The sequence below is a fragment of the Saccoglossus kowalevskii genome, chromosome 13 (genome assembly GCF_978046115.1).
Source record: "Saccoglossus kowalevskii chromosome 13, keSacKowa6.1, whole genome shotgun sequence".
Classification (NCBI taxonomy): Eukaryota; Metazoa; Hemichordata; class Enteropneusta; family Harrimaniidae; genus Saccoglossus; species Saccoglossus kowalevskii.
In genome coordinates this window covers 34516107-34543105 of record NC_140653.1, presented here as the reverse complement: position 1 = coordinate 34543105, position 26999 = coordinate 34516107, and the positions used below count along the sequence as shown (strand labels likewise).

General features: G+C 35.6%; 2 protein-coding genes across 2 annotated transcripts in view; one reads left to right on the top strand and one right to left on the bottom strand.

Moving 5' to 3' along the window:
- Positions 1-5769: 5769 nt before the first annotated feature.
- Positions 5770-23602, top strand: LOC144347244 (uncharacterized). Its single transcript, XM_078007370.2, has 9 exons — positions 5770-5871; positions 7277-7576; positions 8625-10041; positions 11962-12289; positions 13043-13225; positions 18413-18690; positions 18948-19020; positions 19677-19722; positions 21562-23602. Exons 2-9 carry the CDS (start codon positions 7279-7281, stop codon positions 21855-21857), a joined length of 2919 nt encoding a protein of 972 aa, XP_077863496.1. The 5' UTR covers positions 5770-5871; positions 7277-7278; the 3' UTR covers positions 21858-23602.
- The window catches only part of LOC102802477 (3'-5' RNA helicase YTHDC2-like), a 102077-nt gene continuing 98666 nt past the window's right edge, over positions 23589-26999 (bottom strand). The window contains exon 33 of the mRNA XM_085507262.1: positions 23589-26489. Coding sequence (XP_085363388.1) covers positions 25899-26489 — 591 coding nt within the window. The 3' untranslated portion in view covers positions 23589-25898. The remainder of the gene's footprint in view (positions 26490-26999) is intronic.

Here is a 26999-nt window from a genome sequence, read left to right as displayed (position 1 = left end):
TATAACTGGGAATAGAATATGTGAGGGATTGTATCAACAGAGATGTGTATAATGAAAAGTAACATCTATCCTTCTTTTGCATCGCTAAGCATTTCTGTTTTAGTATACTGGTTTAAAAATGTTCAATTTGCATGATTTGCAATGTGTTTTTTTACTGGAACTCCCCTATTGATCGAATCCCGGGTTTGAAAGAGAACGGCACACCACGTGATTCGTTTGAATACAATGGTGAAGGCACGCAAGCATGACTTACGTTGTCAGCAGTAGTCGCTGAGCTTCACGCTACAACTTCACTTGTGATGTTGCTTGTTAGCCGTGGATTGAATTAATCTTGATTACCGGTTAAAATGTTGCTTATTTGGCGTTGGTGATCTTTATTTGGAACTGGGTAACGTCGCCAGCAGAAACCTCCTGGGATTTTGATGTTGATGGTTGCGCCTCCATGGCAATCGCTAATTTTACTGCGGGTGGATCTTCCAAGAGCCCTTCGGGGTTTATAAAACTCATTCAACATACATAAAGTTCTCTCAATCGTAGTAGTCCATGTGATGTACACCTAATATGCCAAACATGTTGCTGAACGATTTTGCCAATGAAAACAAGCCGGTTGGCGATCCACTCCACTAAAAAATCAAAGAAAGCTTAGAAAGAACTCCCATGTGCTGAGAGTATTGGAGACACATTAAATATAATTTGAAATTACTTAGCTGAAAACTAATTATGCAAATCAGAAAATTAACATGAACAGATTTGATTGTAAACTAATGAGGTCTGCGCAATGTAACAAAAACTCTATGTACCAAGTTTAATTGAAATGTGATTAGAACCAAAAAATTATGAATTATTATGCTAATTGGGGAAATAATATGAACAGAGTTTTACCCCAAACTAATTAGGTTTGTACATTGTCCTAGAGCATCTTTGTACTAAGTTTCATTAAAATGGAAATTAGTACTTTAGATATCAGTGTGAAAGCTTAAAATTGGTTAATTATGAAAATTGGGTAATTAATATGTACAGATTTTAACCCACAATTATCCAGGTCTGTCTATTGTCCTACAGCATCCATGTATAAACATTCATTGATATGTGATGATTACCTAGTACCTGAGATATCAGTGTGAAAGTTGGAAATTGGTTAATTATGCAAATTAGGTGATTAATATGCACAAATATTTACCAAAAACTAATTGGGTCTCTGCATAATTTTAGATTCATTGAAATGTGATGATTAGTACTTTAGATATCAGTAGAAAAGCTGAAAATTAATTATGCAAATTAGGTAATTAATATGCACAATTATTTACCCTGAAACTAATCAGGTCTCTGCATAGTCCTAAAGGATCTATGAACCAAGTTTCATTGAAATGCGATGATTAGTACTTGAGATACCCGTGGAAAAGCTGACAATTAACTAATTATGCAAATTAGGTGATTAATATGCACAAATATTTATCCGAAACAATCAATCTCTGCATAGTCCTTTAGTATGTAAGTACCAAGTTTCATTGAAATGTAATGCTCACTACTTATATCAAAAGCTGAAAATTAATTAATTATGCAAATTAGGTAATTACATGTACTGATATTACCATAAAAACTATCAGGTCTGTGCAGTGTCATATGACATCAAGTTTCATTGAAATGTGATGATTAGTACTTGAGATATCAGTGGAAAAACCGAAAATTGACTAATCATTATGCAAATTAGGTAATTAGTATCCACGGATTATTACCAAAAACTAATCAAAACCTAGCATTAGTTCAGAAAATCTATGTACCAAGTTTCATCAAAATCCAATGAGTGGTTGTTTAGATATCAGTGGAACAGTCATGGAACCACTAAAAAATAGCTAATTATCATGCAAATTAGGTAATTAATATGCACGGATTTTTACCAAAAACTAATCAAATCTGCGCATATGTTCAGAGCATCTATGTACCAAGTTTCATCAAAATCCAATGAGTGGTTCTTTAGATATCAGTGGAACAGTCATAGAACAGCTAAAAATTAGCTAATTATCATGCAAATTAGGTAATTAACGAGCATGGATTTTAACCAAAACCTAATCAAAACCTAGCATTAGTTCAGAGCATCTATGTACCAAGTTTCATCAAAATCCAATGAGTGGTTCTTTAGATATCAATGGAACAGTCATAGAACAGCTAAAAATTAGCTAATTATCATGCAAATTAGGTAATTAACGAGCATGGATTTTTACCAAAAACCTAATCAAATCTGCGCATTGGCCCAGAGCATCTATGCACCAAGTTTCATCAAAAACCGATGTATGGTTCTTGAGATAGCAGTGGAACAGTCGGACACACATACACACATACACACACACATACAGACACACTAACTGCAAAGACTCCCATTTTGTGCTTCGCACATGGGAGTCAAAAACTAGCAATATGTTTTCGGCTGTTGCCATGGTAGGACATGAACGTGAAGCTAACGTCGGTTTATAACTAAAACCGGGCACCGTATACAAAGTTCGCAAAAAAACATTCAGTCCTTAGAAGTCATTTTATTTTATTGCTAGGACGTATGCTGTTGTTAGGGATTGGTCAGTTACTTTGGCCTGGGGTGGATTAGTAGGGGGTTACCCTGTTTTTGATTTTGCGAATGGGGGGGGGGGTCACCCTGTTTTCCACAATTCACACACGCGCTTATGCATATATTTTTTTAAATTTTATTTCAGAACAATAGATTAAAAAGTTAATCGTACAAATGTGTTCTTAATAATAACTATTACCCATATTGCCTATAAATTTGTTGATGCAAAAAATGTTATAGGCTAAATATTTTGGGGTTGAAGTTGACAAATAACTAACAGATTATGCAATGCGGCAGAGCCCCATGCAATTATACAGTTAAGTTTTGAACACATCCCAAGTCCATGTGATATCAGATTATTTTATTTAAAGTCTGAAGTCACCATTGTATAAGATATTTACTGGATTTATCCAATTGTAGCTGGAGACGGAAAAACACAGCAATTAGTACAAAGAGCAGTGACAGTTTTTGTTCAGCAAATCAAAAAAGTTAAATGGATTCATGTATATAAATAAATAAATAGTTTTTTTGTTTTTTTAACTTTTAAATATGCATATTTTGCTCTGTAAAATACCAAAATCCAACACAAATTTATACAAAAATCAAAGTGTCCTTTGTTTTCATAAGCACAGACTGCGCTTCAGGTGTAAAGCTTTCCTGGTCTATAAGATATGAAAGATATTTTAAATCCAAATTAGTTTTCAAACCGCCTAGATTCAAATCCTCTTTTCCTATCTTATAAGGGCGTTTATTGAGCGAGTACTCCACAGCTTTGTTTTTATTTACTATCTTTAGCAGCATAGATTTCCCTACTTCCTGCAGCCTTTTCTGTAGTCGTTTGTTGGCTTTATGCTTTCCCTCCCCTCCTAAGGTGACTGGTCTATTAAATGCAAACACTAAAAATTACGGCAAACCACGATATTTTCAATGCACATCATACATTTTGTAATCATGTCAGAGCCAAAACTGTTAATGTTTCTTTGTTTTTCGGGGGGGGGGGGGTCAGCATGTTTTAAAATATAATGTTAGGGGGTCGCCCACTTTTTGTTGTTGATAGGGGTGGGTCAACTGAGATTTACAGCTGACAAAATGGAATCTGCCGACCCCCCCCCCCCAGGCCAGAGTAACTGAACAATCTCTTTAAATTTATTATTTCCAACCGATAGTATTTTCTAGATTGCAGGCAGCATTTACAGTTCATTCAAAGTTCAAAGTTGCGTCGGGATTACGTTGATACAGTGTAACAATGTCGGCGTCAGTGATCTCTTACCGGTGTGCAACGTAGCCAAAATAAAAGGCATGAATACAAGACTAGTGGGAGGTAAATTTGGGGTCGAAAGTATTCAAATAACAGTTTTTGGCTGTTGCCATGGTAGCTGTGGACCAGGATTGTTTTGCCAATTAGTGAAGTACGACCTGCCTGTCAATTATAAACAAAATTAGCCAAGCCAAAAAAAACTCAGTAAATTGTTGCCCACACTCAAGCGGATTAGAATGAGCTACGTCCATGCTTTTTAATCATAGAAATGTAGGGTGTGATACATTTGGCGTGAAGGTATTAAAAAATTCAGTTGTTGGCTGTTTCCATGGAAACGGTGGTCAGAATTTGTTTTCAGATTTTACCAATAGTAACTTTGTGCCCACACTCAAGCTGAGCAAAATGAGCTATGTCTGAGGTGTTGTATCCAAAATTTGTAGGAGATACATTTCCTGATAACTAGGGTGAAGGTGTGACCTACCTGCTAAGTTTGAGCGAAATCGGCCAAGCCAAACAAATCACAGAAGAATTAATACGTGAAAACACTAGAAATCACACACACACACAGATACACAAAATTAAAGTGATTTTAAGGGCAATCCAAGTGGAGCGAATCGCCAATACCATGTTCATTTGCATATTGACCGTGAAAATACCAAAAACATCATTGCATGGGTGATATGCAAATTAGTTTTAGTCAAAATAAGTTACTGCTTAGAAGTACCATTACTGTTGTTCAAATTTCATTTCACTCGGCAAATATATTCATGTACCCAAACGTAAAGTATCGTACTTCTAAATATTGTTTATTTCTGCTATGTTTCGAAAAACGCTACTCTTGAACGGACTACTTTATTCGCTCTCAGACCTCATTTGCATATGGGGTGTGGAAGTACCGATTTTGATTTCAGGGACGAATCAAAATAAACTGCAGTATATATGTAATAATGTGGAATACTTCCTTTCACTGTGAACATTTTTCCGCTAAAATAAATTCCAGTGAAAATGCCATTTCCCTCGTACTCTATTGAGACTTGACACAGCACAGTGAAAATTTGATTCACACCGTATGCTTGAAAACTTTTCATCGAAAATAAATTAAGTGAAATTCTGTGTGATTTCATGAGAGTTGAAAATGAAAAAATTATATGACACCCAACCCTACCACTCCATACACAATGTAACCACACCTCAAAAACATCCATTCACCAGTGTATTCTATTTGAATTCAGGAGAAATTTAAATAAACAAATTATATGACAACGAACTTAATTATAATTTCAACCTCTAGTTCAGCACTGATTAAATAAACTACCTCGTCTTTATGCCAACTTGAAGTTATTCAATGCCTACACCAGTGACTTCAAAATCTATGTTTCAATTCCAGGAATTTCACTTGCTATTAATTGTATGGGAGTGCCAGTCTTTTATTTTCTATTGTGATGTCAATTTCTTGTGATTACTCGGAAAATGAAGCTGTAACCACAGACCACAGTGCTGCAACTAAATCCTGGTATAAGCACCGGTTAGGCAGTCTTGAACTATGCATGTGAAGCCAGCTGAGAGGTATATCCAATCCTATAGATTTCTCATTGTTTGGTAACTATTTGCTGCAAATGCAACAAAAATCAATATAAAAATATTACCCACACAGCATTCTACAGGTTACTTGTAACAGGGAAGAGTTTCGTACGGATTATTTTAATCAGATTGGGATTCCCACTACAAACCATAACCCCTTCCATTTAATTGTGTTTGCCGAAAATGACCCTGGATATGCTCCTATTGAGAACACCCATTGTTATCTAGAGGGGCATTTATACGGCTTCTGTAAACCTTGGCTTCTGTACTAATATTCTAAATGTGAAAATGAAATGTGTAGCGTTCAGCGGACCAATCAAATCACGTATTCAAAGATGTGTGTCAAAGGTCACGTGACATGCTCATCTCGTTACCGTTGTTGTGAAATACAGTGTTATGTACTACGGGTGTGTACTGTTGTTCATGTCGATGTCAGCCTGTGTGAGTGTTTGTATGCTGGTTACTTAACACGGTAAGTTGTTGTTTTCAATTACATACAGTCTAACAGTACACGACCTGTGGATTTCTCTCGTCCGATTCAGTCCGCCTCTAGACCCCGGATCCGAATACTTACTACAACTTGATCGTGATTGATTGACGTTACCCCCGGGCCGGTCGTGCATTCCTTTGGAATTCATGTTTTGCAATACAGTACATAACATATAGACATCTCTCTGTCATTGAACTCACGGTGAATCTGAGTTACATCAAATATAAACACAACATCTCGCGTCTGTTCTCGAGTCAAGGTTTAACCGCGTCTTTGATTCGTGTCGATCACGGTCTGCCTTTGCTAAAATTGAATGCGTGACTTGGAATGACCTCGACCCATTATCGCTTCTGTTCGGTAAGTAAATGCTGGTCGTTAAGTTATTGTTGTGGTTATTAGCAAAATGTCGTTAAGTCTGTATAGTTGGTTGAGTTCGATGCCAGTACAAGTACATGCAGAGCATTTGACTTTTCCAGGGATAGAAATGCAGTGATAGTATTTTGGAATGGAGTGGGGGTTACAAATATACAATTTTGTTATTTATAGAACTTTAAATCACAAATACCATATTCAAATGGGATACAGCATCTAAAATGTTCAACTTCAACCACACTTAATTGATTAAATGAAATGGACAATGGACTTGAACTTGTCTGGAGTGATTATAGATACATGCATTGGCACAAATTTTCATCTATATTTCAGCATTGTGTAGTCCATTCTCACCATTGCTGGCAGAATATACCACTCGTATATAGATATGTAATTGTACACTAAATTATCGCCATCTTAATGAAGAGAATGTTTATATTGTTGCTAAAAATGTTATGCTTCTTTTTGGTGACAAACACATAAGATAGTTGGAGTAGCATGGTAACATTTCTCACTGGGTTAACTCATCATCTCTGCAGTGAGAAATGTGACAAATACTATAATCCCATGACACAAGTTGATAACCCAAGTGGTTATTGCGAGAGTTTTGTTTTAATCTACTTCTAATCTACCTACTTCTCAGATTAATGCTACTCTGGCAGTAATGACGAGTGTTTGCAGACGTTAACTTAAGAGAGAATAATTCCATGGTAGATTGTTGAATTTAATGAAACTACAATACTGACTATATCATTGTGTGTGTCTACAAGTATGCTTATTCTGCAGTGGTGTTCTATTTCACAAAAATGCCACAATGTGACAATTTTGTGCATTTGCGTTTGCGTAATATTTGCTTTAATACACTAGGGTTTTGTAGCAACAAATTACAACAACAAACTAATAACCGTGAAATAAAAAAACAATCTTGCTAAAATGACCATTTTCATTGTAAATATTTCTATTGCATTTTAATGAATTTTTCATCTCTAACATTAATGTGCTATATTATTTCCAGCGATGGCATCAATTGACGAAGACCCAAACAAAAATGACAACATTGGTTGTAAAGCTAAAATTGAAAAACTAGTGCAAGATTTACTAGATGTGGTTGGAACATCTCAAGATGGAGACCATGAAACTGAAGTCAAACATTTGCTAGATGGACTTGATGTGGGGTATACACTAGTGGAGACATGTATCAAGATTTGTTCTTCTCTCATGTCTGCCATAGATGGATTGGCTATTGCTGTTAATCATGTACTAGATGATGTCAATAAAAAACTTCCAAATGAAGAGGAGAGTGAACAAAGTGAAGGTGAGATTCAATATAGCTTTATTGACATTGAAGATGTCAAAGACCAGCAGACTATTTAACATTGAATGGTAGATAATGTCATGGTGTTTGCAAGGCTTCAATGACCTATGACCTGAGCACAATGTTTAAAATTTGTAAGGATTTTATTGCTTGTTGTCAAATTTCCAGTGTGTGTGGCAACTCAACATTGAAAAAAAATAATTTGTCATGCTAATGACTAATTTTCACTGGGTTTAAATTTTGCTGATTTCCCATTTCAAGCATATTCAGTGGGTTTTAAATTCAAGGTTTTATCATTTAGATAATGTGTTCTATGCTAAACTTTACATATTCACTGGGTTTTAATTTAGCACATTTTCCAGTCAGCGAAATAAACAAGGTACCCAAATGACATCCAAATCACAAAATTTTAAAGTGGTGAAAAATGTTTGTCACAAATGTCATAAAATCTGCAAATTGCATAAAATTGTTATCAGCAAAAATCACCAAATTTACATGTCTAAGAACATAAGAAAAATGACCAATAAACCAATGAGGACACTACAATCAAAACAAAAAAAATGGCTGACAAATAATATACTGTTCTAATTATATGCAAACTACATGTAAATTATATGCAGATTAGGTAAAAGAGCACCATAGGCAAGTTTGCAGAATTATCTTGCTGATCAGAGATGATAAATTCTTCAATGTGTTTTAGTAATTCTTTTGTACATTCTGTTTTGGATATGATAGTCTATTTATATGGTTTTACAATTATGCTATAAAATTACGGTACATATATTATTTGATTTTCACTGGTAAAATTTTTTGATTTAAAGATTTTATGACATTCGTGATGAAGACAGAGTTTCACAAAAGTCACTGATATCGTTGAACACCAGAGAAATTTTCACTGCTACAAAATCTTGCGATTTCCATTGATTTACAAAATTTGCAAAAAATATAGTGGGTTACAGTTCTATACAATCTGATCTAATTCCACTATTGACAAACACGATTCACTAAGTCTGATCACTACAAGTTTTTCAATTTTATTTTTTTACAGGTAGCTCTACCTTGAAGCGTCTAACAGACACAGCAGAGAAGTTTTCTGAGCTAATCAACAATGCCTTGTCTAAGGCCGGGGCGACCAAAAAGATGGCATCAGCTTTTACATCAATTACTGGTGCCATCTCAACTGATCTATCAACTGCAGATTCATTAATGGAGGAAAGTATAGTAGAAGCGAATCAGTTAGCTGAGAAATGTACTACATATGCAGACAAGCTAAGAGTTGAAATTAGGCTTGCTCAGGAAACCATCCAAATTGCATCGTCTGTTACAAGTAGTTCAGAAGATGAAAACACTGAAGCAGATATAGATGAAGCTTGTGAGGAAATAAAAGACACCATTGAAGATGCTGATAAAGCTGCTAAAAGGCTTGAACAAATTTCAGGACACATGAAAAACACCCTAACAGAGGAGAAGAGTCCAATATTCGGAACACAGATGAGGAAAAATACAGAAGATGCAAATGAAAGTTTGGAATATGCAGATTCCATGCAGAGAGTACTTGAAAAGGCGGTTGGTAAAATCAAAGAATTAGTGAAAGGATTGGAGGATATACAGACGGCACAGACAACTGCAAATGTCAAATCAGGTTTGGAAGAAATGTATAAAGTATATGAAGAATGTGAAACTCAGGTAACATACTCACAACATATAGTGGATATGATTGGTCAGATTGCAATGTCGGAACTAAAAGATGCTGATGATGACTTGAAGAAAATAGTCAAAGAAGCTCAGAAATCAGCAGATAACACCACGACATTGATTGAACCTGCCAGCAAAAATATGAAAGATTTTCAAGAAAAACTTCAAGAAGTGGAAAGAGCTTTGACGAAAGGGAGTAGTGACATTTCTGAAACTGTTCTTGTGGAACTGGATAACATGAGCAAGGCGTGCAAGCAGAAGTGCAGTGATGCAAAGAAATCAGCAAAGTCTGCGGAAATAAAAATGTCCAAATTTATACAAGCTGATCCTCACAGACAAAGAGGTGAAGATGCGGTTGAGAATGCAAAAGCAGTTATTGATGATACACTTGCCTTAGCCAAGAAAGCAATTGATACAGCCCTGGAAATGCTTGGAACTACAGAGGAAGCTGTAGATGAAGACAAGAAACCAGATAAAGCTGCAGAAATGCCAGATAAGAATTCAGATGACTACTGGAAAACAGGTGATGTTATGCATGTTGCTGAAAGAACTCTGGAAGCAGGGAAGGAAGCAAGAGTAGCTGCAGAGAGAACCTCTAAGCTAGCAATCACTTGCCAAATGGCTGTAGCTGACACTTCAACTTTTATTGACCCTAACATCATTTCAAATTTAACTAGAAGGACTAAAGAATGTGAGGCTTTAGTGATCAATGCCAGCCGTGCATTAGAGGAATTAGAGGACACCGATCCAAGGAACTGGCCATTGCTAGGGTAAGTTTAATAAACAACCACATCACTATGATTGGTTAGAACTCAATCACATAACAGTTAAATAATAACGCACGTTTGTAAGGGCAATATCTTGCTTTGTTGCCTGCCCAAGGTATAATATCAATGATGCCAATGAAATATTATGGTCATGATCAACAGCTTGGGGGCAGACAACAAATCGTGATATTGCCCAAATCACCACATGCTATTACCTTGCCCATATCATCAAAGATGAAGGGGAAAGGTATATCAGGGGGGAAATGTCTGTCGTCGTTGTCGTCATCGTTATTAATAATTGTTAATGTGTACACAATAACTTTTTTACTAATTCTATTCAAAACTGTGTCAAACTTGGTCACCTAATTCATCAGTTTAAAATCTTCTCTTTGTGTGAACGACAGATGCCCTGTGTGAAAATATTATGTAATATCATGAGAAAATAGTAGTCAAAATCTGATAAACATTTTAATTCTTTCTACTGATTACTGGTGATACACATTCAAAGGTCATTTGTCCCAGAGGGAATATGCTTTGCCATTTGTGTCCAATGAAGTAAATCATTTATCTTTTAATCAATATTATTGGTAATGTATCTCCCAAATCTCATGGGAATACTAGACTGGGTTTCAATATTGCATAATCTAAAATTCAAAAATAGTATATTATTACATGGTATATTGTCCACTAGGTAAACATTACATAGTATATTGTCCACTAAGTGCATATTACATGGTATATTGTACACTAGGTGGATATTACTTGGTATATTGCCCACTAGGTGAACATTACATGATATATTGTCCACTAGGTAAACATTACATGGTATATTGTCCACTAAGTCGATATTCCATGGTATATTGCCCACTAGATGCATATTACTTGGTATATTGTACACTAGGTGCATATTACTTGGTATATTGCCCACTAGGTGAACATTACATGATATATTGTCCACTAGGTAAACATTACATGGTATATTGTCCACTAAGTGGATATTACATGGTATATTGCCCACTAGGTGCATATTACTTGGTATATTGCCCACTAGGTGCATATTACTTGGTATATTGCCCACTAGGTGCATATTACTTGGTATATTGCCCACTAGGTGGATATTACTTGGTATATTGTACACCAGGTAGATATAATGTAAGTATCGGTAGTACATGAATGACTTCACTAAAACTACTGCACAACACTACTGTGCATAAATTGCCAATCACTTGTGCTCCCCCAGCCAATGTCGTTTTCACTAAACTATCACTAAACTATTACTAAACTATCACTAAACTATCACTGAACTACCACTAAACTATCACTGAACTATCACTAAACTATCACTAAACTATCACTAAACTATCCAATGATCAGACTGTTCAGTAAGATATGCTGTTATGGTGTCTAGAATTTATACAAAAGAAATATGTACAGCCACCAATGAAACACAATGAAAATGCAAATATATTTACATTATATTTTAATATTTATATAAATTATCTATAGAACATTATTTTGTTATTACATCCTAACTTTCAATTGTTATAGTCATTACTTTAAATTGATAAATATGATAGATGAACTAATTTTTCAGCATATTAGTTTTTCACCGATAACTGGGACTTATTGTTTGACTTCAAGCATGTGTGCATTCATTTATCTCCACCCGTATCTTGGATATACCTGGACCAATCATATTAAACCTTCAATCATACACAGTGCATTATAGGATGCATATGGATGTTCATTCATTTTGTAATTCAAGATGTCTGAATGGCAGCCATTTACAAAAATCACAAAAATGAAGTATTTCTGCCATTCCAGAAGCAGCTCTGTGTCGTATATGAATATACTTGCATATAGTAAATATTATAACTCAGTTGGACTATTTAATTAATTATTTGTTGTTTTTGTTATTAACAGTTTACCACCAAGAGTTCGGTCACCACTCTGCATACTTCGCGCACCTGGTTATATTATTGATAGTTTTAAAAACAAGATTACTTGCTCGTCACTTGAACGCTCTCCTGTAAGTCCAGCTGCAGCTAATCAGAAACAAGTTAGTCTGATCGTGACACCATCTTTGTTGTCAGTTAATACTGATGAGATGCCTATTCCTGTCTTCCTAGCTATCAGATATGACAGTAAAAATGACTTTGGAGGCGATATCATGGTGAAGTGTTCAAAAAATCGCAAGAAGTGGTCAATAATGTCAACTATTTCTACAGAAAGACGCTTTGTAGACTATCCAGTAAGTCAAAATTAGAATTCTGTGACAACATTGATCATGTGTTGTCATGGTGAATGTGTTTATGTAATTTTAAAGTTGCATCCTCCTTGGTCTTACAACTTTAAACTCATTTGATTGAAAATACTTTTGCTTGTTTACAACATTTTCAGTTTCTTGACATAAAATACTAATAAAATTCAAACAAAAAACCAATTCTGATGAAACAAAACTAAAATAATATTGCTATCCAAGTCAATCCATGAATGACAGAGTGTCTTGTGTTGAGTTGTTCAAATTCTTCTTTAGAGATCCACTCATAATACTAAATTGAAAAAAAATGTAGGTGTGTTTGTGTCTATTATTTTAGTCATTTATCTAATAGTTATCCAAATATGAGTATCTCTATACAAATTTTACTACTGTTCTTTTTAAAAATACATAACGTGAGAAATTTGATAATTTATTGAAAACATCAGCAATATTGTGCGGGTAATTACAATTAAAGATCCTAGTTTGGTATTTATTTATTTATGTTTTTTATTATTTATTTTCATCATATACTTTCATTTATATTATTTATTGGATTTTTTTAAAAGTGTAGGTACCGTAATCATGAAAGCTCACAAGGCAATAGTTAAAGAAATACAAAATAAGATACATGTAATAATAAAAACAATTATAAAAATATATAAATAATGAAATTTATAAAATATAATTACATATAATGCCGTACAATAAATTAAATGTCTGAATAAATATTTTTCACACCCACAGGATCTGGTGTTTGCAGAAATCAAAGTCAAGCAGTTTTCTTCATATGCAGTATTACTACGCAGTCTGAGATCCACAGTAACACTGGATGACAAAGGTGGAGAGGTTGTCATGCCATCAAAACATCCTCTATCTGTGTCAGTTCAGCCAGGATGTTTTTCTGGGCCAACAGATGTTACACTGGAGGTGAGGGGTCAAATAGGAATGATAATTTGAACACCTACAAGGCCAGGACTAGTGCATCAACATAGACTGGTACAAAGCCAGGTCTAGTGCATCAATATAGACTGGGACAAAGCCAGGTCTAGTGCATCAACATAGACTGGTACAAAGCCAGGTCTAGTGCATCAACTTAGACTGGTATGAAGCCAGGTCTAGTGCATCAACATAGACTGGTACAAAGCCAGGTCTAGTGCATCAACATAGACTGGTACAAAGCCAGGTCTAGTGCATCAGCATAGACTGGTACAAAGCCAGGTCTAGTGCATCAACATAGACTGGTACAAAGCCAGGTCTAGTGCATCAACATAGACTGGTACAAAGCCAGGTCTAGTGCATCAACATAGACTGGTACAAAGCCAGGTCTAATGCATCAACATAGACTGGTACAAAGCCAGGTCTAGTGCATTAACATAGACTGGTACAAAGCCAGGTCTAGTGCATCAACATAGACTGGTACAAAACCAGATCTAGTGCATCAACATAGACTGGTACAAATCCTGTTCTAATACATCAACATGGACTGGTACAAATCCTGTTCTAATACATCAGCATAGACTGGTACAAAGCCAGGTCTAGTGCATCAACATAGACTGGTACAAAGCCAGGTCTAATGCATCAACATAGATTGGTACAAAGCCAGGTCAAGTGCATCAACATAGACTTGTACAAAGCCAGGTCTAGTGCATCAACATAGACTGGTACAAAGCCAGGTCTAGTGCATCAACATAGACTGGTACAAAGCCAGGTCTAGTGCATCAACATGGACTGGTACAAAGCCAGGTCTAATGCATCAACATAGATTGGTACAAAGCCAGGTCAAGTGCATCAACATAGACTTGTACAAAGCCAGGTCTAGTGCATCAACATAGACTGGTACAAAGCCAGGTGTAGTGCATCAACACAGACTGGTACAAAGCCAGGTCTAGTGCATCAACATAGACTGGTACAAAGCCAGGTCTAGTGCATCAACATAGACTGGTACAAAGCCAGGTCTAGTGCATCAACATAGACTGGTACAAAGCCAGGTCTAGTGCATCAACATAGACTGGTACAAAGCCAGGTCTAGTGCATCAACATAGACTGGTACAAAGCCAGGTCTAATGCATCAACATAGACTGGTACAAAGCCAGGTCTAGTGCATCAACATAGACTGGCACAAAGCCAGGTCTAGTGCATCAGCATAGACTGGTACAAAGCCAGGTCTAGTGCATCAACATAGACTGGTACAAAGCCAGGTCTAGTGCATCAACATAGACTGGCACAAAGCCAGGTCTAGTGCATCAGCATAGACTGGTACAAAGCCAGGTCTAGTGCATCAACATAGACTGGTACAAAGCCAGGTCTAGTGCATCAACATAGACTGGTACAAAGCCAGGTCTAGTGCATCAACATAGACTTATACAAAGCCAGGTCTAGTGCATCAACATAGACTGGTACAAAGCCAGGTCTAATGCATCAACATAGACTGGTACAAAGCCAGGTCTAGTGCATCAACAAAGACTGGTACAAAGCCAGGTCTAGTGCATCACATAGACTGGTACAAAGCCAGGTCTAGTGCATCAACATAGACTGGTACAAAGCCAGGTCTAGCGCATTAACATAGACTGGTACAAAGCCAGGTCTAATGCATCAACACAAACTGGTACAAAGCCAGGTCTAATGCATCAACATAGACTGGTACAAAGGCAGGTCTAATGCATCAACATAGACTGGTACAAAGGCAGGTCTAGTGCATCAACATAGACTGGTACAAAGCCAGGTCTAGTGCGTCAACATAGACTGGTACAAAGCCAGGTCTAATGCATCAACACAGACTAGTACAAAGCCAGATCTAGTGCATCCACATAGACTGGTACAAAGCCAGGTTTAATGCATCAACATAGACTGGTACAAAACCAGGTTTTGGGCATCAACATAGACAGGTACAAAGCCAGGTCTAGTGCATCAACATAGACTGGTACAAAGCCAGGTCTAGTGCATCAACATAGACTGGTACAAAGCCAGGTCTAGTGCATCAACATAGACTGGTACAAATCCTGTTCTAATACATGAGCATAGACTGGTATAAAGCCAGGTCTAGTGCATCAACACAGACTGGTACAAAGCCAGGTCTAGTGCATCAACATAGACTGGTACAAAGCCAGGTCTAGTGCATCAACATAGACTGGTACAAAGCCAGGTCCAGTACATCAACATAGACTTGTACAAAGCCAGGTCTAGTGCATCAACATAGACTTGTACAAAGCCAGGTCTAGTGCATCAACATAGACTGGTACAAAGCCAGGTCTAGTGCATCAACATAGACTGGTACAAAGCCAGGTCTAATGCATCAACATGGACTGGTACAAAGCCAGGTCTAAAGCATCAACATAGACTGATACAAAGCCAGGTCTAATGCATCAACATGGACTGGTACAAAGCCAGGTCTAAAGCATCAACATAGACTGATACAAAGCCAGGTCTAGTGCATCAACATAGACTTGTAAAAAGCCAGGTTTAATGCATCAACATGGATTGGTACAAAGCCAGGTCTAATGCACCAACATAGACTGGTACAAAGCCAGGTCTAGTGCATCAACATAGACTGGTACAAAGCCAGGTTTAATGCATCAACATGGATTGGTACAAAGCCAGGTCTAATGCATCAACATAGACTGGTACAAAGCCAGGTCTAGTGCATCAACATAGACTGGTTCAAAGCCAGGTCTAAAGCATCAACATAAACTGGTACAAAGCCAGGTCTAGTGCATCAACATAGACTGGTACAAAGCCAGGTTTAATGCATCAACATAGACTGGTACAAAGCCATGTCTAATGCATCAACATAGACTGGTACAAAGCCAGGTCTAGTGCATCAACAAAGACTGGTACAAAGCCAGGTCTAAAGCATCAACATAAACTGGTACAAAGCCAGGTCTAGTTCATCAACACAGACTGGTACAAAGCCAGGTCTAGTGCATCAACATAGACTGGTACAAAGCCAGGTATAGTGCATCAACATAGACTGGTACAAATCCTGTTCTAATACATCAACATAGACTGGTACAAATTCTGTTCTAATACATCAGCATAGACTGGTACAAAGCCAGGTCTAATGCATCAACATAGACTGGTACAAAGCCAGGTCTAGTGCATCAACATAGACTGGTACAAAGCCAGGTCTAGTGCATCAACATAGACTGGTACAAAGCCAGGTCTAATGCATCAACATAGACTGGTACAAAGCCAGGTCTAATGCATCAACATAGACTGGTACAAAGCCAGGTCTAGTGCATCAACATAGACTGGTACAAAGCCAGGTCTAGTGCATCAACATAGACTGGTACAAAGCCAGGTCTAGTGCATCAACATAGACTGGTACAAAGCCAGGTCTAGTGCATCAACATAGACTGGTACAAAGCCAGGTTTAATGCATCAACATGGATTGGTACAAAGCCAGGTCTAATGCATCAACATAGACTGGTACAAAGCCAGGTCTAGTGCATCAACATAGACTGGTTCAAAGCCAGGTCTAAAGCATCAACATAAACTGGTACAAAGCCAGGTCTAGTGCATCAACATAGACTGGTACAAAGCCAGGTTTAATGCATCAACATAGACTGGTACAAAGCCATGTCTAATGCATCAACATAGACTGGTACAAAGCCAGGTCTAGTGCATCAACAAAGACTGGTACAAAGCCAGGTCTAAAGCATCAACATAAACTGGTACAAAGCCAGGTCTAGTTCATCAACACAGACTGGTACAAAGCCAGGTCTAGTGCATCAACATAGACTGGTACAAAGCCAGGTATAGTGCATCAACATAGACTGGTACAAATCCTGTTCTAATACATCAACATAGACTGGTACAAATTCTGTTCTAATACATCAGCATAGACTGGTACAAAGCCAGGTCTAATGCATCAACATAGACTGGTACAAAGCCAGGTCTAGTGCATCAACATAGACTGGTACAAAGCCAGGTCTAGTGCATCAACATAGACTGGTACAAAGCCAGGTCTAGTGCATCAACATAGACTGGTACAAAGCCAGGTCTAGTGCATCAACATAGACTGGTACAAAGCCAGGTCTAGTACATCAACGTAGACTTGTACAAAGCCAGGTCTAGTGCATCAACATAGACTGGTACAAAGCCAGGTCTAGTGCATCAACATAGACTGGTACAAAGCCAGGTCTAGTGCATCAACATAGACTGGTACAAAGCCAGGTCTAGTGCATCAACATAGACTGGTACAAAGCCAGGTCTAGTGCATCAACATAGACTGGTACAAAGCCAGGTCTAGTGCATCAACATAGACTGGTACAAAGCCAGGTCTAGTACATCAACGTAGACTTGTACAAAGCCAGGTCTAGTGCATCAACATAGACTGGTACAAAGCCAGGTCTAGTGCATCAACATAGACTGGTACAAAGCCAGGTCTAGTGCATCAACATAGACTGGTACAAAGCCAGGTCTAGTGCATCAACATAGACTGGTACAAAGCCAGGTCTAGTGCATCAACAATGACTGGTACAAAACCAGGTCTAGTGCATCAACATAGACTGGTACAAAGCCAGGTCTAATGCATCAACATAGACTGGTACAAAGCCAGGTCTAGTGCATCAACATAGACTGGCACAAAGCCAGGTCTAGTGCATCAGCATAGACTGGTACAAAGCCAGGTCTAGTGCATCAACATAGACTGGTACAAAGCCAGGTCTAGTGCATCAACATAGACTGGTACAAAGCCAGGTCTAGTGCATCAACATAGACTTATACAAAGCCAGGTCTAGTGCATCAACATAGACTGGTACAAAGCCAGGTCTAGTGCATCAACATAGACTGGTACAAAGCCAGGTCTAGTGCATCAACAAAGACTGGTACAAAGCCAGGTCTAGTGCATCAACATAGACTGGTACAAAGCCAGGTCTAGTGCATCAACAGACTGGTACAAAACCAGGTCTAGTGCATCAACAAAGACTGGTACAAAGATGGTCTGGTGCATCAACATAGACTGGTACAAATCCTTTTCTAATACATCAACATAGACTGGTACTGTACAGTAGCCATCATATTCAGACATAAAACTGAACACATTTTCGAATATTAAAAATCTGCAGCCATTTTGTATTGGAATAGTATTTATTGACTTATATTTTCTTTGCCCAGACTACTACTCCAGAATCTTCAACAAGAACCCTGAAGTATGCAGACCCATTTATCCGCACTACGTTCTCTCCTAAGCCAAAGAAGGCAGTTCGTTTAACGCTAGCAACACGTCCTCCGCAAGATAGATCACCAGTTATACCAGGTCAGAAGAATCACCTCTATTGCTTGTATAGTGCTGACAGTAGAAGGTGGAAGGTTGCTGCAGACTTGAAAGATGACCAAGAGAGAAGTCCTGATGGCCTATTTCAGATAGTCCTCCCTCCACTTAGTGTCAACCAGTAAGTCAAATGTGAATGAATGAATGAATGAACGAACGAACGAATGAATAAACAAACAAACAAATAAATCATACAATACACGTACGATTCCATGTGAAACAAGAGAAATATTTTTTATCAGCAGTAAACTGACTTGCCTTTGTCTTCTAAACAAATATTGAGTCAGAAAATCCTGCAGTGTGGTAGTAAATGAGACATGGGACGGAGATTGATTTTTTACTTTTTATATTCACATAATTTGTGTTTTTTTGCCTCAGGCAGGTTTTAATGGCTTTGCTGTGGAATTCTGATGATCTCCCAGATTTGGAAGAAAAACTATCACAAGAACAGGTAAAATAAAAATAAATTTAATAATACACATGGTCTATGTTTGAAAAATTATTTTTTCAACACTGAAATATTTTACTATTTTGTTTTCTGACCAAAATTATCATTATATCATAGCTATACTGCTAAAATAATATGTATAAAGATTTCCATGAATATTGTATATATATAATGGAAAATTACTTTTGAACACCAAAAGATTTAATAAAGGATTAAATAAATCATATGATTAAGCTCTTCTTCAGCTGCTAGCAATCTTATAAGAATAAAAAGTACAAAACTTGCCGCTGGACACAGAACTTAAGATTCACTCAGTACAATGAATCAAATATGGTACAAGATGTTGTTGGAATAATAAAATAAACTTGTAAATAATGGAATGTAGAAATCTTGTCCTGGAAATCAGGGAATATTGTAATGATTGCAGACTTTAACAATACATACCTGGTTTATTTAAATCATTGTTAAATACTTAAATTCTGTGTGAACTATCAATTTCTGTTATATGGAAGTCATAGAATACAGCTGCAGCTATTTATATATAACAATTACTTGAAGTGTCAATGTATTCAACTACCATACCAATAAACTGCAAAATTATTTGTTTTTGAAAGTGAATTATTCTCTGAGCTATAAATTATAACATTTCTTGTTTGCAGGGACGTGGTATGTCAAAGGAAGCCAGAGAAAGACATATATTTGATGGTAGGCTATATATAATATAATGAGTGACCCTTGACCTTTTAATAAAGTGTATTTTTTTTCATATGATCAGATTATAATAATTCTGATATCACGGATAATGAATTTTGATATTCAAGCTAGCACATGTATCTATTTTGCAACTATTCATCATTAGGAACTAGTTTGCAATTGCTCCATCTCATTAAACACATTCTTATCACCTGTGATTAAAAAAATAGTTCATTTTTGCAGTTTTTAATATATTTACGGTTATACAAAATGTAGCACATTGGCATTCTTATTACACAATTTTGAAATAAATCTATCAGTGGTTTTCACAAGAAATCAACAATCATATTAAACATAAAAATGAAAACAACCTTTGATGGGTTCTAAAACTACTGGTGTATTGCAAACAAATTTGGATTTACCATATTTCAATCAGTTACTACCAAAATATATTTTGTAGTTGGCAAACACGCAGGTTTTAGAATATTGTAAGTTGTCAATGTAACCATGGATTAACTCCTCCAGTAATCTAAGACATCATATCAGCTTTTGTACTTGTGCAGATCTTAAGAATGTTCTAAAAATGGCTGCTTTCAATTTAAGGTTTCTCAGCATTTTCGTTTCATGAACAGATCAAACAGAAACATTTTCTGCTCACCAAGTATCGTAGATAAGTTGTGTTCAAAAGAAATACTGTGAGATAATCATTATAATTATATGTTATAGTTGGTGTGTAGTAACCACAGTGAATGTATAAATTTGACTTTCAACTCGGCATTTCAAGGTTTGCTGACTCTGTTTAGTGCTTCTATTTTTAGTCCCTGTTCGGCTCAGTCCACAAAACAGGGACTTTTGATTGACCTCTATGAATCCGTTCGTCCATGCGTCTGTGTGTGGTCAGACCTATATCTTAGACATGCCTGATCCGATTACATTCACACTTCACACATACATCATACATACTATTATACATATGCATGATCTGATAAAAGATGGCCAAATGGCGGCCTTTTTTGTACTGAAAAATCGCCAAATGGTGGCCATTTTGTTTTTAATTAATGCTGTTCCAGAGCAATTAATTCTAATTATGAACAAGTACTATATTACTATAAACAAAACTATATAACTTAGATTTGAAAACTAACACGGACTGTGGCATGCATGGCTTGTTTTTCATGACTCTTTGTGTGTCACACATTCATTTTGGTTAGATTAAATTACCAGTATTATTTTTACTGGAAACTGAGTTTTGGTCACAGTGTGCTGTTTTTGTTTGTCTTCAAACATCATGGCTTCTGAAAGGTTGCATATCTAAGCTTGTTCATAATTCTGAAATGGACAATAGATTATAAATACAAGTGAAACATTAAAAGTATGATGACATAACTACTTAACAGGATATGGAGATTGTTACAAAATATTTATTGTATTTGGAATAACAATACAATACAGTATGAACTCCTGCAATGAAAGCTGTACACATTTATCAACCCTGGCCTAGCTCAAGTTTTGTATATATTATACTCTATTGTATATTAAAGACCATGACAGATCAGATCACATTCATGCATTTATATGGAGACTTATTCCAATATCTATTTCCTTCCAAGTTCCTTTATCCAGGAATTACGTGACAATAATGAAATAACTCATTTGCCAAGATTTCTTTCACTATTTAACTATCTTGCTGGAGAGCAAATTATGTTTTTGCAGCTATTTAAGCTTTGCCTTGGTTGACATAAACTTGTTGGATTGCTAAAACTTTATGTCTACATTTCTGTTGTATTAATATATGTAACCACATTATTTCACTAATCGCAGTATTTTAATTATATATCTCATTATTCACAGCATGTTTGTCAGAAGCTGCATTTGATAAGCTATCTCGGCATCTGACAGACGTTGTTGAACCGCTCTCTGTTTACCTGAATGTGGGAGATGTTAGCGTACGCAAAATACGCTCTAACTATCGTGACGATCGTCCAGCCCAAGCTAAACAGGTGCTTATCACATGGCGACAGAAAACTAAAGGTGACAATGAAAAAAAAGTGGGATTGCTGCGGTCTTCGTTACATAAATGTAAACGATTGGATTTAGCGCAGAAAGTTCAAAATGATTTACGAGAGGCGTTAAATTGGGGAGTATGAACATTTTGCAATTTTTATAATGTTAAATTTCTTCCACTTATGGCGTACATAATTAATATATTATTAAATCACAGAATTTGATTTAATCAGGATCACTCATGTTATTTTTTTTTTGGAAATTTGTATATGAAGAAACTTTTATATTAAAAACAGAGAATTTATTTTTAAATTTATCATAGATTGATTTGTTTTACTCTAAGTAAAAAATATTATGGTTGAAAAGTGGGAATGGGCCAAGTAGTAAAGTACTTGCAGCAGCATAGCGCCACCTATTGGCAATACTAGGAAATGCACATACATGTAATCTGGATGACGAGAACTATCAATATTTTGTAGTTGATGTGCAGCACACACCTCATTTGTCAAAATCAAATTCTCCATTTCATTTTTTATACTGTATATTATGTAAATATATAAACATTGATTAAGCAATCAGTACTATAAATAAGCCATTCAGAAGGAGTTTAACAAAAATATATTTCTTGAAAAACTATATGTAATTATACTTACTTTTTTTTTCTTGACATCTTTTTATACAAAAATGTATATTTCAAGATCTATGATAATTATCAAAGAATATGTTCTACACTAGTAACAGATTTCACAACTTTGACCAATAATTTATTTGTATCAGTTTATTATCAGCTGTTGCCATGCAACTCAAAAACATGGTGCATTTTATTCAGATGTTTTCTGCAAATATGACAATCATTTTTTTTATACTTGATTTTTTTGTAATCATGATTTTATTTTAATTAAAGTATAGCATCACAATAATATATTATAATTTAAAATTTATTTGTGTCTATGGATATTGTCCAGCTTTGTAATGTCATTTGAACTTTTAATATTTGTACTTCAGATTTATGGAAATTGCCGTGATTATATGCAGTAACCATCACATAGTATATTTGTAATGAAGGAACCCTCGCATAACACACTTTGACATAAACTGTTACATAAATATTGCGGCATATTTTAACCCAATTCAGAAGTTATCCAATGAAGTCATTTTGTATGATATCAAAAATACTCTTACTTTACCTTAGCTTTTCAGTACTGTATATTTACATTAATTGTAATATTTACATTGTGATACGTTAATGAGGGATTGTTTTTATATTACAAGGGTTAATCACAAGAATACATACAATTTAAATGAATGTTACACTACTAGTCATTCCATTTCCAATGTGAAAGGAGAACAACATCAATAATCCTGAATGCATTTAATGGTGAATATTACACTACTAGTCATTCCATTTCCAATGTGAAAGGAGAGCAACATCAATAATCCCGAATGCATTTAATGGTGAATATTACACTACTAGTCATTCCATTTCCAATGTGAAAGGAGAGCAACATCAATAATCCCGAATGCATTTAATGGTGAATGTTACACTACTAGTCATTCCATTTCCAATGTGAAAGGAGAGCAACATCAATAATCCTGAATGCATTTAATGGTGAATGTTACACTACTAGTCATTCCATTTCCAATGTGAAAGGAGAGCAACATCAATAATCCTGAATGCATTTAATGTCGGTGATGTTCATATAAAGTCAGGCTTTTGATGGTAAATTCAATTGTTTTTAGATGTATCAAATATTCTTGTTTGATTGATCCAGAATCAAATCATAAAATAAAAACAGTCCTAAGGTTTAAATAGGTACCTTGTTAATAATGATTACACTGGTAATAAAGAAAAAGAAACAGCACACAGACACAAGTTTCTTTAAACTTATACACCTGAATTTTATTTAAAATTGAACAGGAAACATTTTTTTTTCTGGTAGAACATCTGTGACAGAGTTGCCATAGTTCCTAAAAAGAAAATCAGACTACCCTTAAATGGGATACAGTAAAAAATGGTCAAACTCATCTATTTGTAAATTATTTCAAAATGAACAATTTTTCCAGTCTCATTTTCAAAGATTTGCATGAAATACCTTGAATACCAATCTGTAAATTAAACAATATTCTCAGGCTTGTTCAGTTTTGAGTCTTCCAGGTATTATAGAACTGAACCTTTGTTTATATTGTCAGGCTTGTTTTGGGTGATAATGCCCAAAAACATGATTTTACAACTTTTACTTGTTCATAATTGGCTACTGGTCTTGAAAATATCCAGGGTCATTTGTGAGAAATTACAAAACTTTACTTTGGCATTCAAAAGGTTTTAGAGACAATATAAATCCCAGTTGTCTTCAGATATTTCAGCAATTTGGGGGGGGGGGGGGGCAGTAATGGGGCATTAAAAACCCATTCACCACCATTGTCAACTTTTGTAACCTTCCACAAAATAGTCCCCCCCAAAACAGACAAGTTCTGTAACAACTTTCATTACAAATACATTGTCATATTCAGAGATGTTGGGTTTAAAGGTCAGGAAATGTTAGCTCATAAAGTGACACTGCCTGGTTATTATAATATGACTTGTATGATTGCCAGCACTCGCACTCAGTACTTTTCAGTTCCATAATATTTTGTTGGTGAAACATTTTTGTTAACAATTTCCCATACGGTTCAGGACCTGATCAAAAATTAATTACATTTGCTAAAATTGGCATTCAAAAGTTAAATAAAGGGCTAGCAAAAAGAAAGTAGTTTACTTGCCATAAAGGCTCATTTAGTATGTGCCTTTAAATACATATTCATAACTAATAATCTATTAAAAGCATTCATCCATGCTACACAATTATTTCAAAAGTTAGATGAAATGACCACCAAGCTAGTTAAGAATATGGTCAAATTAATTAATTGTGAATATGAATAAATTAAATAGTTCATAATTAAATAATCAAAATTATTGAGACCTTTTTTTTTAATACAGGTGACCAGAGATACAAATCAAATTCCATTATAACAGTCCCTGTGGTTCGTTAATAAAATGTAACAAGTCATATGATTGGTCAACCACCATCTATAACACGACTTAGATGGAAACGTAATTTATTGCGGGGCTGGAGGATGATTATTTACAATTTTTTAAGTTATTAAAATCAAATAGTAAAAAAGTACAACAATGTACATGTAGTTAATTATGGTCATGGTTTCTTTAATACAATTGAAAATCATTAATATTATAAAAACAAATGATAAACTGTACTCAACAGATGACAACAGAGGGCAGTATACAAGTTTTTAATGTGAATAATGTACATTATTTAATGCTGCTGCTGCCATGAATCAAAACCTAATATTGCTTAAGTGATGAGCTGAGATGCCAAAATATTTCACCAAATGATCTTTTTTTGAATATATAATACATCAATTATTCATTGGCTTTTAATTTTGCTTTTTTCACTGATAAGTAAAATTCACTAAATTAAATTTGTGTTAACTTGTAAAATAACAATAGAACTCATTGCTTTCCTGACAAGTTCATAAACTCAAATTCAATGAAATTGCTCAAAAATCAAAATAGTGAAATTAAATGCCATTGAAAATAAAATGGTTTCATTATACACTAGCAACCTATTCAGTTGCCATAGCAATTTTCTCTTACCACACATCCCTCTTTACATTGAACATAACACAATACTACATGTCTCTCCATATGAAAGTTAGAATATAACAAATCCAAAATGGTTATTTAAACCAATGTCTTTATATAAACATTACACATGTCAAATTATTGAAGAATGTTTTGAAAAATCAGTATTATTAGTTCAAATTTAACTAAAATACATAGATGGATCGAACAATATCTCTTTTACTTACCCCTGATAATGTTAGACATCATTTTTTTTAATTACACTTTTCAAGCATATTGAGGCTATACATTACATTGCCACATGTCAGTAATGAAAACGTGAATAGATAAAAGATATATTCACAATTATAAAAAAAAAACATTAAAAATATAACTAAACAATAAATAAAAATTGGCAACTGAATTTTAAAATTTTTGTAGATGCCTTAAGAATAATGGCAAAAAAAAAAATACTATTAATGAACCATGACCTGTATATAAATGTACATGCAAATGATCAAACCACTAACCAACCTTAGTTATTACAATGTGCGTCTTCTGCATATTATTTCTTATTGTCTGATTTATCATAGGATTTATTTCTATGTTGTCCACCATTTCTACGAGACCCTCCTCTATTGCCAGGACTACCCCCTCTATTGCCAGGAATACCCCCTCTATTGCCAGGACTACCTCCTTTTTGTCCATACTGGTTGTACATATTAGGATGCATCATGGGAGCATTGTTACCTAATGAAAGCTGTGACATTGCACCTGCATTGAAGTAATCACCGGATGCACCACGTGGCTGGAAAACCATTCCAGGATAATGAGATGGAGATGAGTGCGCAAGTGGTATCGGCGATCCAGTTGGAGTCTGATATACCTGAGGATGAGCGGGAGAGAACGGTGGAACTGTACCGAGCAGAGGTGAACTTTTAGGATATTGTGGGGTCATGGGAGGAGTTTGTGTATGAAATTGAGGTGATTTCGATTTATCACTGTTTTTTCCCTTTCCACCTTTTGGTCCTGGGCTGTGATTGGGTGGAGAGTTGGCTGGAGTTGTACGAGATGAGGCATCACCAGATCCATGCTTGTATTCTTCAACTTTTGACCATAGTTGCAGCAATTTATCACCAATAGATGGTTCTAATTCCTGCCATATAATGAAAGATCAGTAAGTTAGGTGGTCCATTGTAGTTTGTTTATTATCAGTGACAGATCATATGGTCCCAATGAACCAATGGGTTTGTTTTCTTGTATGTGTGAGGGCTCACTTCAATTTGTCAGCTGACAAGTATGTGAAGGTTTGTTTATTATTCGTAAGTACCAGTGACTTGTGAATCTGGGTAATGTTCAACAAAACTAAAATGGTCGCCTTTTTGAGAAACTTGAAGGTAGAATTCCAGACAAATCTGTGTTTTTTTGTTTCAATCCATCGTGTAGGAGTTTGTATTTCTAGCTAAAAATGGTTACAGTTTGCTAATTTGAACAATACTTTTAGTACTGAAACCTGTTTCTATTGTGTAGATAGTAAATAGTAACATTGTCATCTATGGTAATCTGATTGGTTGCTCATACACTGTAAGACCTGATATGAAAGCTGCTGATAATTTGAGGGAACTGATGATACAAAATGATGATATGTGATATTCAATCACTATTT